Source organism: Rhamphochromis sp. 'chilingali', assembly GCF_963969265.1.
Source record: "Rhamphochromis sp. 'chilingali' genome assembly, chromosome: 6".
NCBI classification, from domain to species: Eukaryota; Metazoa; Chordata; class Actinopteri; order Cichliformes; family Cichlidae; genus Rhamphochromis; species Rhamphochromis sp. 'chilingali'.
This window is the reverse complement of record NC_137933.1, coordinates 23,791,772-23,807,691: the sequence shown is the minus strand read 5'-3', so window position 1 is coordinate 23,807,691 and position 15,920 is coordinate 23,791,772. Positions and strand designations below refer to the sequence as shown.

Here is a 15,920-nt window from a genome sequence, read left to right as displayed (position 1 = left end):
TGTCTTGTGTTTTTGCCAGTGTGAGAAACATCTGCACAATTTCTTTCTACCAAACATCTATCCCCAACTGCACGCGCTAATTGTTTTTGTTAAAGTACAGATCATTTGCAGGGCTAAATAGCCCTGGAGAATATCGGTTTGGCCTGACCAACTGCTCAGTTCGTGTGTGTGTTTCTGTGTGTGTGTGTGTGTTGAGACAGGAACCTCTTGGAGTATCTTCCAGACTGGGTGTGTGACTGCAGAAAAATTGAGATGCTGGACATTACACGTAACCTCCTGTCGGAGCTTCCTTCCAGGTTATGAACCTTTTTTAAACATTTTTGCACAAATTGAATTTATTCCGCCTGTCGTTTAATAAACAGCTGCCTAAAATCCTTAATAATGAGATATGATTTTAAACATTCTTTCTAACTACTCGCATGAATGCCAGCTGGTGCAGATAAAGACCATTTTTTACAGTAGTGAAAATGTGGTGTGAGGTTTTCTTGTGTCTGTGTGTTTTGGCTGCAACATTAAAACGTGGCCATCTTATAGTGCCTGGCTCAGAGTACCCTCATTCACTGCCAGGCTCTAGTATTTGTATCAGACAACAGTGAATGAATCAGAAAAGACTTTTGAAAACTGGATGCTGCTCCCCTGTCTTTTGTACGCACTCATAACTTTGTTGCTGGTATCTGGGGGAAAAGCGATTGTGCTAGTTTGTATGGGCAGGTAAACTGTAGGTCAGTAGGTCACTGATAGATTGGTGAGGGCTACCCACCACCCGCAAAGTTTCATAAGTGCTTTTTCTTTTCCTGATCTTGCTCTGTGATGTGTCTTCTGGCCTCCAGCAGACTGCTTAACAGCTTGAGTTTGAGGAAGCTGCTGACGGGATACAATCGCTTGCAAAGAGTGCCTGAACTCCTTGACCATGTCCCTCTGGAAGCCCTGGACCTCCAGCACAACATGCTAGCTGAGCTTCCAGAGAGTCTGTTTCTGAAGGCCTTAAAGTAAGTCTGAATCGCTGTACTCTCTCCTTCTTTTTTCAGTGGCCTTTTTGACTTTTTCGTGTTATCATTTGTGTCCTTTATCAGCTGGCTCGCCTGCTTCGAAACTTTTATTGGCAGTGACTTCCCTGTTGTGTTGCAGTGGACAGTCATTGTACTACAGCTCATTGTTTTGGGAATGAAGTGGAGATTATAGGAAGAGATTGTGGTCAAGATCAGTGGAGCATTCCACACCATAACTGGAGATTCATTTTCTCTCCTGTTTCCTGTGTGGTAAATCTTTTAACACCCATTAGCAGTTCAAATGGTCTAATGCACTTTACTGTCTCTATTGCCGAGATGTAATGGGAGTGACTACTTTGTGCATTATGTGTTTCCTGAGAGCGATGTTAGGAGGGTTATTTTTATTCCAAATAAAATAGGTTACAGAATACTAGCTACCCATCTGAAAAATGCAATGTAATGTAACCGTTTATTCAAAACATGTACTGTAATGTAACTTATTAAATTTAATGATCTTTTTTTATTACTTAGCTACTTACTTATTACTTACTTAATTTTTGATACCATGGTGTAGTGGCTAACATATTTGACTTACACAAAAAAGATCCCTGTTATGGGACCAGAGCCTCAGGGGATCACAAACTACTGGACTCCTGGTACTGGTCCCAAGCCTGGATTAATGGGAGGGGTGTGTTTTGAAGGGCATCCAGTGTAAAATCTGTAACAGATCAAACTGACGATCTGCTGTGGCCGTCCCTTGGGAAATAAAGGAGAAGATGGCCTAATCTTTCTTTATTGCTTTATTAAATGTTATGAACTGGGCAATAAAGAAATTACTCTGTAGGCTGTAGGTGTTTCTTCAGGTTTGGTAGAATGATAGAAATTTGATTGCTGGTAAACAAACTTTAGCGTATAAAGTTATGTTTTTATCCCTTAGCCATAAATGACCGATGGGGTATTGTCACCACCCTCCCGGGCAGGCGGTGCGGACACCCAAGTTTGTCCATGCCATAACTCGAGAACGAGGCGACTTAGAATTTTGAAATTCATGCCATAGGTGTGTCTGCTTAAAATGTCACACAAGTTCAGGTAAACTTTCTGAAATTACCAAGGATTTTCTCATTTATAGCATAATAATCTACTAGGAGGCTGACAGGTAGCACTGGCAGCCTCCAGTATTTTATTTTTGTAAAAGTTCAGAATGAAAGCAGCACTGAAAATCGATAACAAAGTAACAGAGGTGGCCCAAATGTATAGAACAACTCCTTGTAAGCCATCGTACCTTTTATGGGTTTTTTCTCCAACTACTTAGTGACCCAGAATATCCAGAAATACGCAACCAGGTCAAAAAGAGTCACATTTTAGCTTATCCATCCCATTTGTTGTACTCTGAGCACGTGCTCATTAAGAAGGTAAAGGGTTTTGATGCAGTAGTCTCCAGATCCAAGACGATTTTCTCCTATGGAGACAACCTTAACCTCACGGATGTTACTCATTTGTAATTAAAAGCATTTTAAACAGTGTATATAGTTTAATTAGGTTTCTCAGTAACTAACTGAACACAACTCCATTTAATTTTTTATTTAACTATGTTAAACATAAAAAAAGCCAGACCTCCAAATAAGCTGTAAACTTTATCGTGGTGTGTATGAGCTGGAGAGCTGTCAGTGCACGCCAGTAATGTCTGAGGCTGGTTTATAACAACAGCGTGATGAGATTCACTCCTCACTGGGTCAGAGGGACAAGTTTTATTACTTTACAGTACATGATAAACACAGAAAATGACTTGACACCAATTACATAACAACCACTGGAGCTCATATTACTGGCCCACTTTAATGCGCAGGGTCAATGAAATGCAAATCAATGCTCCACCCGCAAGAATAAATTAGAAGAAGGCTTTTTATGTTAGAAAATATGGAAGCTCCTAAAATCTCTATAATTCTTTAAATGCAGATTTCAGACGCCTCAGTCGTCTTCATTTCGTTGCAGAAGCTGAGGCCACCTGGAATATTATTTAATTTGCAGTTAAACATGTTTCATCGCAAACAGGGTGAAAATGTGTCGTAATCAAATTCAATTTGCACCCGGCCTCCCAAACACCAGCAGACTGAGCTCGCTTCACTTTCACTGAAATATACCCTGTCAAGTATATTCAATATGAGAATCATGCGATGTTACTGATACCGTTTATCAGCCATCAACAGTCTTCAAAACCTTTTAGCTTGAACATCAGCTGCGGTAAACGGGATTTGAATGGGTGGGTGCGTTCCTCAGATGCACTGCTGATTACTTGAGCTGTTGTGTTAATTGTTTTTCTGTTTGTCTTCTCTTACAGCCTGAAATACTTAAACGTGTCAGCCAATGCCTTGGAAAGCATTCCGCCGAGCAGCCAATCAGAGGAGAGCCTCAGCACACTCCAGGAGCTCTACCTGACGGAGAACAACCTGAGCGAGAATTGTGGCGCTCTGCTGATCGGACACCAGAACCTGCGGATCCTCCACATTGCCTACAACCAGTTACTCTCATTCCCTGCCAGGTGAGTTCTCCTGCCTTCTGTGTGTCTTAACTATTAGTTTAAACCAAGGTGCAAATTGAACCCTTTTAAGCACCCACAAAATACTTTATGAGGATCAACAAAATGTGTGGTGCTTCTTTAGGGTTACTGTGCAGTTAAAGAAGTTATTATTAAGAATAATTACTGAAGCATTACTTGCATTATAAATTCAATGTAAGTTTTTCCCGTTTCAGCCCAGCTGTTATTGTTTCATGTTTGTGTCTTTAGTAAGCTAAGTAAGCTGGAACTGCTGGAGGAGCTAAATTTAAGCGGCAACAATCTAAAAACAATACCCTCCACTGTGTCCAGCTGTAAGAGACTGCACACCCTCATAGCACACTCGAACCACATCAGCGTCTTTCCAGAGATCCTCAACCTCCCTGAGATCAAGGTCAGGCCTGTTGCAGTTTTCTTTGTGTCACATGATCAACTTTAAGCGTGTTTCGGCTCACCTGGTTTTGCATCTCTTTAGCTTGTCGATCTAAGCTGCAATGAGCTCACTGAGATCCAGCTGCCCGATTCCCTGCCTGCCACTTTACAAGAGCTGGACCTGACAGGCAACAGCAGCCTGATGCTGGAACACAAAACCCTCAATCTCTTCAGGTGAGGCGCAGCACCCAATACTGAACTTCTTGTCACATAGGGGCACACAATAAAGGTGTACAGTGCACTCTAGTGTATTTCTTTTTTTCTCTTTTATTTTTAGCCACATCACCACCCTGAAATTAGACCAGAAATCTACCACAACAGCAGGAGACTCTCTGAGCGCCTCCAGTCCTTGGAAGCATGGCTACTCTGAAATGAGCGGGCAAAGGAACAAGTGTGTACAGATCTTCTCTGTTTTGTGTTTTTCTTCTATAACTGTGTTATAGGGTTGTCTTTTTTTTTAATATCAATTTAATCATTACCTGTTGCTGGAATCATTTATTTTTAACAATAATTCATATAGTGTTGGCTTATAATTTATTTACCTTTCATACAGTGAAACTATAACACTGTTTGCCTCAGCCCATCTTAAGAGTTTGGGCCCAGCCAAGCAACAGCACAGTTTCTTGATCTTAAAATATGCACATCTGTTTCTTTCCACTGTTGAGTTTCACATTGTTTTTGTGTGGATGCAGTTTTCATCGATTCCTTGTTTTCACTGCACTGCCATAAGCCCACGCAGTGCAATTTTCTAATGCAGTGGCAACTGAAGGCCGCTGGTTAATTTCTCAGTCTCTACATTGAACATAATGTCTTCTCATTTAAATGCACAGTTTAAATATTTTACACTTTGTTTTTATTCTCAGTACTTGATCATTTCTTAGACCGCCTGTCATATTTAAGAAACACATAGTGACAGATTAACTTTTACAGAAACAATAAATAATGTTGGTAATTACAAACACTGTTCATTCATTGCCATAGATTTATCAGTGGTGTTGTGATAAATATGCTGAGCGCTGTACATTTTACACAGCGTGGCGAAGTTTTGTGGATGGATGTGCTAAATCTATTATTGTGCGTCTTTTGTTGGGGACAGGTTGTGTGTGTCTGTGCTGGCTGTAGACCACTTCAGAGACAGCGTGGAAGCATGCTATGGTATCTTTGACGGAGACCGCAACGAGGAAGTGCCTCGCCTGTTGCAGTGCACTATGGGAGACGTGCTGTGCGAGGAGCTGCAGCACTCTAGTGTTGACAGTGTGTATATGTGCAACACTTTCCTCACCTCACACAGGTAACATGTTGTTCTGTGTAACTGTTTTTCATTATCAATACCTGGCTTTTACTTGCATTCACTGACTGTAAGAGTTTGTTTTTGTCGTTTGCCGATTGGTGGGGGCACAGGAAACTTGGTATGGCCGGTCAGAAGCTGGGTGCATCTGGCCTGCTGTGTTACATCCACCATGAGACTTCAGATCCAGGAGCATCCTTTAGCCTTACTGTGGCCAATGTGGGTACCTGCCAAGCCGTGCTGTGCCGAAATGGACAACCTGTACCTCTCTCTAAGGTTTACAGTTTGGAGAACTGCACTGAGGAAATGGAGCGGGTTAAAGTCAGTAAAGCCATTATTACAGAGGTAATGCCTATGTTGGTTTTCAGCTGTTAAATGGGAGCAATTGCACATAGCCTCTAATCTAGTGTTAATATGCTCTGTCATATTCCACTGTGTAAACATTATGAGGCTATACGCTCTGCTGCAGTTCTAATGGCGCTTCTGTTTTGTAGGATAACAAAGTGAGTGGAGTGACATGCTGCTCTCGCCTGTTGGGCTGCTCTTATCTGTCTCCCTGGGTGCTTCCAAAGCCCTGGGTGCACACTGAGCCGCTTTGTTCCCAGGATGAGTTCTTGATCCTGGGGAATCGAGCCCTGTTTGAGCGAGTTTCCTACCAGGAGGCTGTTTGCACCGTGCAGGCTGTCCGGGATCCCCGTGCTGCTGCTAAGAAGTTGTGTTCACTTGCCCAAAGTTACGGTTGCAAGGACAACATCGGCGCTGTCGTGGTGTCCCTGCACATTGGTGAGGACAGCTGCACATGTGAGCCGCCGGTCACCACCACCGAGCCACGGGGCCCTGCTCCTGTTCCTGCGCCTGTGATCCCGGGCCCTAGCGACCCAGCCACCAACCTCTCCTCCAGCAGTGGCATTGTCACTGAGTTCAGCAGTGAGACATCAGCTTCAGAGATCGGCAGCGAAGCGGGGTCCACCGCTTCAGATGAACACCCGTCCTCTGGCACTGTGACCCGCCCAGAGAGACGCTGTAGCCTACACCCCGCTACCACACTGTGCGGCATCATGGTGCCAGGCTCAGGTGGGACCGGACCCCACCCAGGTCTATTCCAGCAGCAGCCGTCCAGCACCACATTCTCAAGTAACCAGTCGGACAATGGCTTGGACAGTGATGATGAAGCTCCACTCGAGGGTGTCATCTCCAATGGCAGCAAATTAGAAGTGGAAGTAGACATTCACTGTTGTGCTTTTCAGCTGCGGTCGGGGCCCCATGAGAGCTCCAAAGACTTGGACTTTGAAAAACGAGGCTTTGACCATCCCGGTGGTAAAATGCGCAGACAGAACAGCGTGGTGGTTTCTGCTACAAACGGCTGCTTGCTTGCTGTATGTGGGAGAGAGATTGCTGACCTTAAGAAATCTCCCTCCACATCCAGCCTGTTTGGGAAGAAGTTGTCCAATGGTTCTGTGGTAGCCCCTGAAGACAGTCACAACCTAATTGAGGTTGCCCTAGAGGCTCCCAAGAAAAAGTCTGGCTATTTCACAGCTCCAGCACAGCAGGACCCAGAGGACCAGCTGATTGTGCCTCCTAGTCTGGAGCAGGAAGTCAGGGAGCAGCTACGAGGCCAGAGCCCTCTAGTCTCAGGCCCCTCTGCACCAACCACACCCTCCTCCTTAAAAGATCCGGTGTGGGATCATCCACACCCCCCAGCATTTCCATCCAGCCTGGTTCCAGGTCCAGGCCCGACTCCTATCCTACAACAGGAGGTTTATGATACCGCCCTCTAAGGGGGAGGATTTCTGTGATTGTGCCATTCTGGGACAGAAGAGTTTTCTCATACACGAGGGAAAGTCCAGTGAAAGTTGCCAATTCAGATACTTTGTGAGAACGAGACAAACCTGTGGCATCTTAATGGTCACTAAATAATGCCTTTTAACGTGAGGTCAAAAAAAGTGTACGGTCTGAGTATCTGAGAGAACAAAAGCAAAAAAAAAAAAGATTTCAGTTTGTAACAGAACATTGTGAAACAGAAAGCTGGCTGTATTAGACAAAGAACAAGCCTGACCTGAAATTGGATACCTCGAGTGTTTGAACTCGTCAGCAGCATTTCCCTTTACTTGGAAAGCAAAGCAATCTGGAGGGTGTGCAAGAGATCATGTCAGATCTTTTCTCCAGGAGCTCCGTTGTCTCTCAGATCCTGGAGGGAAGTACTATGACGGAAACATGAAAAAGTGCCTACTACAGAAGACACAGCCTAGAGCTCCCTACATCCTGGCTGTGTTTCAGAGACGTGAGTTTGATAGTTGAATTTGCAGGATGGATAGTGTCTCTAAGAGACCGGGACTGGCACAGCTTCGGCTCTCCTCCTCCTCCTCCACCTGTGGCTTACGAAGGAAATCAGAGAGTCTAAATGCTTATAATACACACAGATCTGAAAACAACACAACTGCATTTTCATTGTGTCTGTTTTTTATCGTTAGCATTTCCACACCATATATAAAGAATTGTCTATCACTCCTACATAGTAAAGTACAAACTCACATCTAGCGGGTGGCCGATGTGATGTGCTTACACTGCTGACATTAAGACTGAATATTTTTTCTATGTAGAGCAATGCAATATCAAAGTCATTTAGTTCTAAAGCAAGAGGCAATTGGTAGAGGTTAACAACTGTTACTGCAGTATATTCTGTGACAATGCATTATAGAATGAGCTCCTTAAAACATTCATAGGAAGATAAAAGATTCATTTGAATTTAGTCAGTTTTATGGTCACTGGATAGTGGACTGGACAAATGAGCTAAGACACAAAACTGAAGTATTACATATTGTAAGGCCAAGAGATATAAAATCAGGATTTGTACTGCATGTGTGAAAATATCCCCTCTGGTACTTACATTTTAGTATATCTGAATTTTGGAGGCTGCTTCTGCTTCTGCTTTTTAAAATTTGACACCATCAGTCCATCCTGTCCCTTGAGGCAGATTTCATTATTGATGTTTTTACTTTGCAAAATGTTTTAAATCTTACCTCTATAATGCACTACACATACATCCAGGTGAGGTTTGGCGTGTGGTGTTTAGACCCTTAAGAGAACTGAAACCCTATTCTCTTGCATTTTTTTCAGTCATCTATTATACACCATAGATATGTGTGCAACTGACAAAAACAAAATGCAGGAAGGACTGCCTTATCACTGTGTTATCTGAAAAACTACATTAAAAGCATTGGCATATCATTTAATTAGCTTTCTCGGTAGAATAAATTGACTTGGTGAAGGAACAAGTTACAGCACCTGTATGTTTTACTAAAAACATAAAAACATTGAGATTTGCTGCCTGTGTATTGATGACATATCACAAAAGGAAGAGCTTGATGTAGCTTTTTACTTGGGCACATTTATGTCCACACGCCTTTGTAATCATATGGCTACTTTAGTTGCGGCTACACACAGTTAATGTACAAATATTATGAGTGTCGCAGCAGTAAAAGGTGCCCAAATAAGAATGCACTATTTCAGTCCCTTCCATTAAGAATAAGTACAACCACTGGACACTTTGTTAGGTACACCTATTCAGCTGTTCATTAACAAAAATATCTAACTAGCCAATCACATGGCAGCAACTCAAAGCATTTAGATGTGTAGACCTCATCAAGACGACCTGCTTAAGTTTAAAGCGAGCATCAGAATCGGGGAAGAAAGGTCATTTCAGTGACTTTAAATGCAGTGTTGCTGTTGGTGCCAGACGGGATGGTACGAATATTCCAGAAACTGCTGATTTGAGATTTTCCCAGACAGCCACCTTTAAAGTTTATAGAGAATGGTCTGAAAAAGAGAAAATATCCAGTGAGTGGCAGTTCTCTGTGGAAAAATTCCTTGTTGATGTCAGAGGTTAGGCGAGAATGGGCAGACTTCTTTGAGCTTATAGGTAAACAGCAGTACCCCAAATAACCACAGATTACAACCAACATATGAAGAAGAGCACCTCTGACTGCATGACACATTGAACCTTTAAGAAGATCCACCTTGGGTGACATTACTGTGAGCTAAGAACAAGTTGTGTTAGCTCCCCAAACATGCACAACAAAAGAAGGGAAAACGTTGCCTTGTTTGATGAGTCTTGATTTCTGTGGCAACATTCAAGTGGGAGTGTCAGAATTTGATGTAAATGGCATGAAAGGATGGGTTCATCCTACCTCGCATAAACAGTTAAGTCTACTGCTGGTGGTGTAAGGGTGTGGGAGGTATTATTTCTTCATAGTTAATACCCATGGAGATTTGTTTAAACACCACAGTCTACCTGAGTCTTGTTGCTGACCATGTCCAACCCTTTATGAGTACATTGTACGAATCTTCTGATGGCTGCTTTCAGAAAGATAACGTCAATTCCTTCAAACTGGTTTCTTGAACATGTCAATGAGTTACTTTACTCAAATGGCCTCCACAGTCACCAGATCTCAATCTAATGGAGCAGCTTTGGGATGTGGTGAACAGGAGGTTCACATCATGTGCGCTTGACAAATCTGCAGCTACTGTATGATGCTATCATGCTAACGTGGAGCAAGATCTCTGAGGAATGTTTCAAGCACCTTGCTGAGTCTATGCTATGAAGAATTAAGGCAGTTCTGAATGCAAAAGGGGGTCTAACTCAATGCTTCAGCAGTGCACATCATTCATGTTTTTTAAATATATAGTCAACTCTATTGTCATATATATGACAGAAAAAATACATTATTGTTTAAACTGTCAGTTATATGTTCTGCAGCCTTGGAAACCTCACATTGTCCAGTCCTGAACCTCCCCGCATTGTGCCAAAAGAGGAAGCAACTCTGCAGAGCTGCTGTGGCTAAGAGAAGGCCAAAGTTGGGTAATTGCTCTTGTCAGTGATTACTACAATAGATTTTTATTTTTTCTGGTTGCCACTACATGTTGGAAGGAACTACACAGCCGTTGTACATTCAGACCTTTCAGTGTTCTCTTTTAGCCTTAATGTAACACTACTCAGTATTTTGAAGCGAGGAGCTTTTTGTTTCTTTCCGTTGATGTTCTGTCTGTGAATGAGGTCTTTGGCTCCATGTGAACGAGTGAGAAGTCAGTGATGATGCCTTAAATGCTGTGTGGGTATGAATTCCTCCTTGTTTTATCTCCTGAAAAGAATATACACTGTCAAAAGCACCTTGTACATAGAATATAATAGTAATATCCAGAGTTATGTATATTTAATTTTATTATATAATTTTTTTTTAGCATAGTGTTCTAAGGTTATTGTGGCTTCCCTCAGCCAAGTGCATCATCTTTTGTCTATGACGACACTGACAATAAAGTTAATTTACAATATTTTTAAGTCTTATTAACATCACAAAGATATTTTTTTCATTCAAAGTATTTTTGTTTGTCACCACTTAGAGTTTTGTTACTATCTTAACTTATATTTAAATATTTTAAATTAACACCACAAAACTACATAAACTAACACTATCTTCCTGCATTGCTTTTACTCTGTGTAAATATAAGTTAATGAAAATCAGGACATACAGTTATTATCCACATGTAGGAGTCTGAGATCATATTTAGATGCATCGGTACTGTCCGTATTCTGCTTTTTCAGAATTCAAGAACTAATTTTAACTCCCAAATGCTTTTTTTTTAAATATCTAAAATTACAAATAGCAAATCCAGTTTTGTGATAAAGATAATCATTTTATTCCTGTCACTTTATTGATCAGTCCTTGCTGGGTCTGACATGCCAAACACATTGGACTCTGTGGTTCTGTCTGTGCCTAGACCTCCACAATTGGAGCCCACACATAGTGCCACACATCTGGATTACTGGCAGTGGAACACTGACGGGCACTGCAGGTGTAAATGCCACGTGGAGAGCTAAGCTAGCCTATGATTGTGAATGTTACTGATACATATCTGAAATGTTAATGAAGTCTGGAGAGGAGAAACTGAACTTTCTATAAGGTTTCATATCCCACAGTGGTAAAATCCCTTGTAAAATATGCAAAGTGTACATATATACCTGTATATCAGAGCGTCAATTTCCCATCACCTTTAACTATACGACTCATGTTTCAATATGTCTGATAATGAATATTGGCTGGTGTGTGTGTATAATGTTTGTGGAGGTTGTGTTTGTAATTTGCATTGTGTTGCTTTTTTTTATGTCCCTTTGGCACTTTGGCAGTGTGGTTTTATGAGTTTGCCCCCAGCTGCCATGTCAGGCTGGGACTGTACTGCATTGCTATATTTAGTGCTCTTTAAACTAACTGGCTCCTTTTGCTTTATAACATTTGTACCGTTGTTGTACATTCATGCGTTCAGTCTGTCTTTTGGTTGATACCATGTATTCACCCTCTGTCCGGTATAATATACTCACAAAATAGAAGTACATTTGGATAATGATCCATCGGTAATCAGTGTGCATGTACATAAGCAGATTGTATGCACAGAGGGAAGATGGAGGGGTACATTGCATTGGCTTAAAATATTCCCTTTAATTCTTTAGTGGAAGGGGCTCGCGAGCTCAATACTCATGCAGTTAAATGCATTTGTACACAAAGTAGAGGGTAAGTGCATTTGTTAGGCTGCAATTTCAGTGTTTTTATTTTAACCTTCTTCTTTTGTTAACTATTCGGTATAATTTCTCTTTGCACATCATAACAAGCTCCCTGTGCATCTGTGTTGCAAAATGTCTGTGTTTGTGTGTAGATAAAAGCTTTAGCGCACACGTGCTGTAAGTGTATGCATGTCTGTGTGAAACAATGGATCGACTGTAATTCTGTGTGAATATGGTGAATGAAACCGATCAGAGATGCTCCATTTGTTTAAAATGTGACCAAAGTAGCCATTGTTTAATCTCACTATTCCTTTATGCATATTGTTTTCAAGAAATGCTTGAATATTTCTTTTCCTGAATGCCAAGAAAGTGATGTTTATTTTTGTACTTTTTTTTTCATGCAAATTAATATTTCCCTTTTTTGCTACAGAATTTAAAGTCATTGGGCTTATAAAGAAATCTGTCACCCATTATGGTACTATTGATGGTACTATAACTGTATTTATTGTTGAAAGCATGCTCTAAATATAAGGCTACAGGGAAAAAAACATAGAATACATACAAAATGTGATTTATTTGTACAAAAGGGAGCATATCCGATATTTTTAGGTTTTTATTCGAGCATGCAGATTACTGCTACAAATTTAGTTTTTTTTAAGAATCATTAAGAAGATTAATTATTTAGGAAAAGAACTAACAATGGGCACTTTTGTGGTTTGTCAGAAAGAATTGTATGTTCTTGAACACTGAGAGTGGAAGGTGGTTATTTTATTTTAAATGCTGCTATCATTAGTTTTCAGCAGACAGGCTGGTTTTTGTTTCGTTTTTAACTTTAAGCCAAGTAGCAATAAAACTTTTTACTGTGAATTTTTTTGTTTTTGTCCAGTGTCAACTTTACTTATCATTATTAACGGTTATATCAACCCATCCATCCATCGTCTTCCACGTATCCAGTTCAGGGTGTTTATTTCAACCCAATAAAAAACAAAATCACTTTAAAATTTCTTACATTCTTAGAATTATTAGCATCCTTGCATTTTTTATATGTAATCTCACCCCTTAATCCATGCCCAAAAGGGCAGGTTATGCGGTTATCGCTGATGTGTTGTCCTGTTCAATACTCAGATCAAGAAAATAAATGAGAAGAAACAGTGACCGCTGCTGTGGAATTATATGTAATGTTTTAACTTTGTAAATTCCTAATCACAGTAGATCCCATCTGTTGGTGAAGCTCAGAGTTATGAGTTATCCTAAGCTCAGGTAAAGTGGTTGACAAATTCTGAGAATAAATTTTAATTAAAAATAAGTATATCTCTTGTGAGTGCTATAAGAAGAACAGAGTGTGTGTCTTTCTCAGACTTATGTGTGTGTGTGTGTGTTTTAAATCAACACATTAAGTTAAAAGAAAAGGGAAAAAAAAAACCCAAAGCCATCAGAAAAGCTTTAAAACTATAACAAGAAACCATGTGACACTCAACTCCATTTCCTTTTAAAATGTCAAAGACATTTGTTTTCAGGAAGTCAGTTCAGCCTGTTTCAGCCATCTCTTTCACAGATAAATGCAATGACAGATGACCATGTAATATTATACTATTTTGGTAGTTTATTATAACTACAACATCATAGAAAATATGAAAGATGTGGTAAACAGGTATAAAGAATAAAAAAGATTAGGTGTGTATAAAACACTATCAAGGCATAAAAATGTATAAAACAGCTTATATACAAGTAACACCTAATGAGAGTGACAAGAAAAAAAAGTCTTGTCAAAGTGATTTTTTTTTCTCACTCCTACTTTTGTTCACTTGTGAATAAAAAAAGGAAAGGCAGCTTAAAAATTATCATCCTGGTTTGTTCTTTGCTTTTTCAGCTCCCGCACTGACCTGAAAGCTCTGATAGCTAACACTGCACCAAAGATGAAAACAACCACCCCCATGACCCCAAACAGTCCCTCTGCAATGTCTGCACCATTATACTTGCAATCAAACCCTTGGTGCCCTTTGCTCTTGTACATCTGCTCCCTCTCCTTACAGATGGGGTTGTCATAGGTTTCCTTCAGCTTGATAAAATAGATGGCAATTCCTGGGATGTACCCCAGACCGATCAGGAAACTCAGCACAGCCTCAACCAGCAGCACAGGAGGACACCGGAAAGGGACTCTGAAAATCCCCAGGCCCAGCATGGCAAAAGCGTAGATCATTAAAATTCCACCAGCCGCCATGGTGAAGATGTACGGAGGCCGCTTAAGCTCATGGAAGAGCCGGTCTAGCTCCTGCACTCTCTTTGCATCGGCTCCAGTGAAGGCACTGGCACCACCGTAGTAATAAGTGTATAATCCACCGAGGCTGGCCAGGTCACGGTAACCCCCATTGTTGCTGTAAGGCACCCCGGCACAGATTATGATAAGCAGGTTCACAAACACCTCTGCAAGCTGGCAGATACCTGGAGACAAAGATTTATGGCTTTTTAAGAAAAAGATATTTTCAAATTGGGGATTTTGACTTTTGCCTTAAAATAATTGTTTAAAGAAACTTATTTTCACATTACATTAAACAACAGAATAAATAAATAAATACTAACTGTTCCAATGCAGCATTTAAAAATAATTTACTATTGTGCTATATTTTCAAATTTTTGCACTATCCTCTCGTTATCATATAATTTACATCCCTGAATGCATTTTAGGGATATTTCAAAAAAATTGTAGCTTGCATGTAATGTTTCACAGAAGAAATTAAAACCAAATATACTTGCCTCTGCTGGTTAATATGTATCTGAAATTGTAAAGCGCTGGCTTCGGTTGTGGTTCGTAATACTCCATCTCAGAGAGATCCCCTGAAGTCTCTCTGGGCCTGTAAGGAAAGTAAAATGTTTTTAAATAATTTATTTTGCTACAGGTTTATGTAATTTTAGGTCAAAACATTGCAGAGTTAAATATGATCTTCGGGCTTTATGAAGGTTTAGTGAATGCAGACCATGTTTAGAACTACATTTACCGTCTTGAGGTTCCTTCATGTCTGTGAGAGGCAGTTGTCATATCCCTCTGTCTGTTTTCTCCGGCCCTCCTGTCACCTGCAGTGCCCCTCTCCTCGGCGTCATACCCAGAGTAGTCTCGATTGTGCGTGTAGCGCTTATCCCCGCTTTTGCCGTCACCACTCTGATCGCGTCTTCCCCTCTCTGGCATCTTCCTGTGCCAACATAATACAATTATAGACCTGTATCTTGTTTATTTTACAGCCTGTCATAAACAAAGTGGGTAGTTGGCTTTTATCCACGACGCACTGCAAGCAATAAAGCAGCATGGGGGATAACTTAAAAAAATGTCTCGATGAGGTAGAAGTTTCTTCATTAATGAAGCAGCTTATCAAAAGCTGGTGATAACTTGAGGCACTGTAAACGTCTGTGAATTATGATTTTTATCCGTTTCATGATATCTTATCTCAACATGAGAAAACAGAGCGTTCTTCCAAGTTGCTCATTCGCAACGTCCTCCCTGTTGTAAAGTTCGTCCCTGTTGCAAATTCACGTTAGCTTAATTAGTTGCGCGTTTGTGAATGATACAAATATATAATGCCTGTGTTTCATACCTTCAGATACTGTTCTTTGTACGGTCTTGTTTTCTGTTATGGCCAGAAGATCATTCACCTGTCACGGCTTCCTGTTTGAGATTACCTTCTTCCCTCACCTGTATTGTGCCACGCCCACTAGTTTGGGTATTGTCCTGCACTGTCGAAGGCATTACTCATTTAAAAGGCACATGGGGTTGATTGCATGTAGTTGCTGCTGTTTATTTCACTGTTTTGACTGTATTTATGCAGCTTAAATCACCAAGGTTCATAAAAAACAACAAAAATGTGCTTAAAATAAAACGTTTATTTTTATTTAACTTTCAAAAAGAAAAAGAAAAAAAAAATTGCGATTCACGTCCAACCTGAAGTGAGAACACACACCGCGCATGCGCTCATACTTGTAAGTTCATAACATTATTTTTAGCATTTCCGCCGAGGCATTCACAGATTTCAGAATAAATGCCTCGAGTTCTTAACTTGCTCTGCAATCTGTAATTATAGGTAACATATTCTTCCGTGCATTTCTTTAAGACAT

At 40.6% G+C, this 15,920-nt stretch overlaps 2 protein-coding genes across 3 annotated transcripts in view; one reads left to right on the top strand and one right to left on the bottom strand.

Annotated features, from left to right (window-relative positions):
• Positions 1 to 13,246, top strand: part of phlpp2 (PH domain and leucine rich repeat protein phosphatase 2) — a 40,296-nt gene extending 27,050 nt beyond the window's left edge. The window contains exons 11-19 of the mRNA XM_080884454.1: positions 201 to 296; positions 834 to 989; positions 3,328 to 3,528; positions 3,775 to 3,937; positions 4,019 to 4,149; positions 4,253 to 4,366; positions 5,072 to 5,266; positions 5,377 to 5,608; positions 5,758 to 13,246. Of these exons, the coding sequence (XP_080740580.1) occupies positions 201 to 296; positions 834 to 989; positions 3,328 to 3,528; positions 3,775 to 3,937; positions 4,019 to 4,149; positions 4,253 to 4,366; positions 5,072 to 5,266; positions 5,377 to 5,608; positions 5,758 to 7,041 (2,572 nt within the window). The 3' untranslated portion in view covers positions 7,042 to 13,246. The remainder of the gene's footprint in view (positions 1 to 200; positions 297 to 833; positions 990 to 3,327; positions 3,529 to 3,774; positions 3,938 to 4,018; positions 4,150 to 4,252; positions 4,367 to 5,071; positions 5,267 to 5,376; positions 5,609 to 5,757) is intronic.
• Positions 13,247 to 13,441: 195 nt separating this feature from the next.
• Positions 13,442 to 15,503, bottom strand: marveld3 (MARVEL domain containing 3). 2 transcript variants are annotated; one of them, XM_080884456.1, is made up of 4 exons: positions 15,404 to 15,460; positions 14,813 to 15,000; positions 14,571 to 14,668; positions 13,442 to 14,258 (listed from the first exon to the last, which is right to left on the bottom strand). In XM_080884456.1, exons 2-4 carry the CDS (start codon positions 14,998 to 15,000, stop codon positions 13,648 to 13,650), a joined length of 897 nt encoding a protein of 298 aa, XP_080740582.1. In that variant the 5' UTR covers positions 15,404 to 15,460; the 3' UTR covers positions 13,442 to 13,647. The 2 variants fall into 2 exon arrangements, with proteins under 2 accessions (XP_080740582.1, XP_080740581.1); XM_080884455.1 differs by having other exon boundaries at positions 13,444 to 14,258; positions 14,813 to 15,004; positions 15,404 to 15,503.
• Positions 15,504 to 15,920: the final 417 nt, after the last annotated feature.

Excerpts from the sequence above, each read along its gene's own strand:
- marveld3 (XM_080884455.1), bottom strand. The coding sequence starts at position 15,000 with ATGCCAGAGAGGGGAAGACGCGATCAGAGTGGTGACGGCAAAAGCGGG. Across the intron at positions 14,669-14,812 it reads CATGAAGGAACCTCAAGACG|GCCCAGAGAGACTTCAGGGG; the intron begins GTAAATGTAGTT and ends CTTTCCTTACAG. Across the intron at positions 14,259-14,570 it reads ATACATATTAACCAGCAGAG|GTATCTGCCAGCTTGCAGAG; the intron begins GCAAGTATATTT and ends CTTTGTCTCCAG.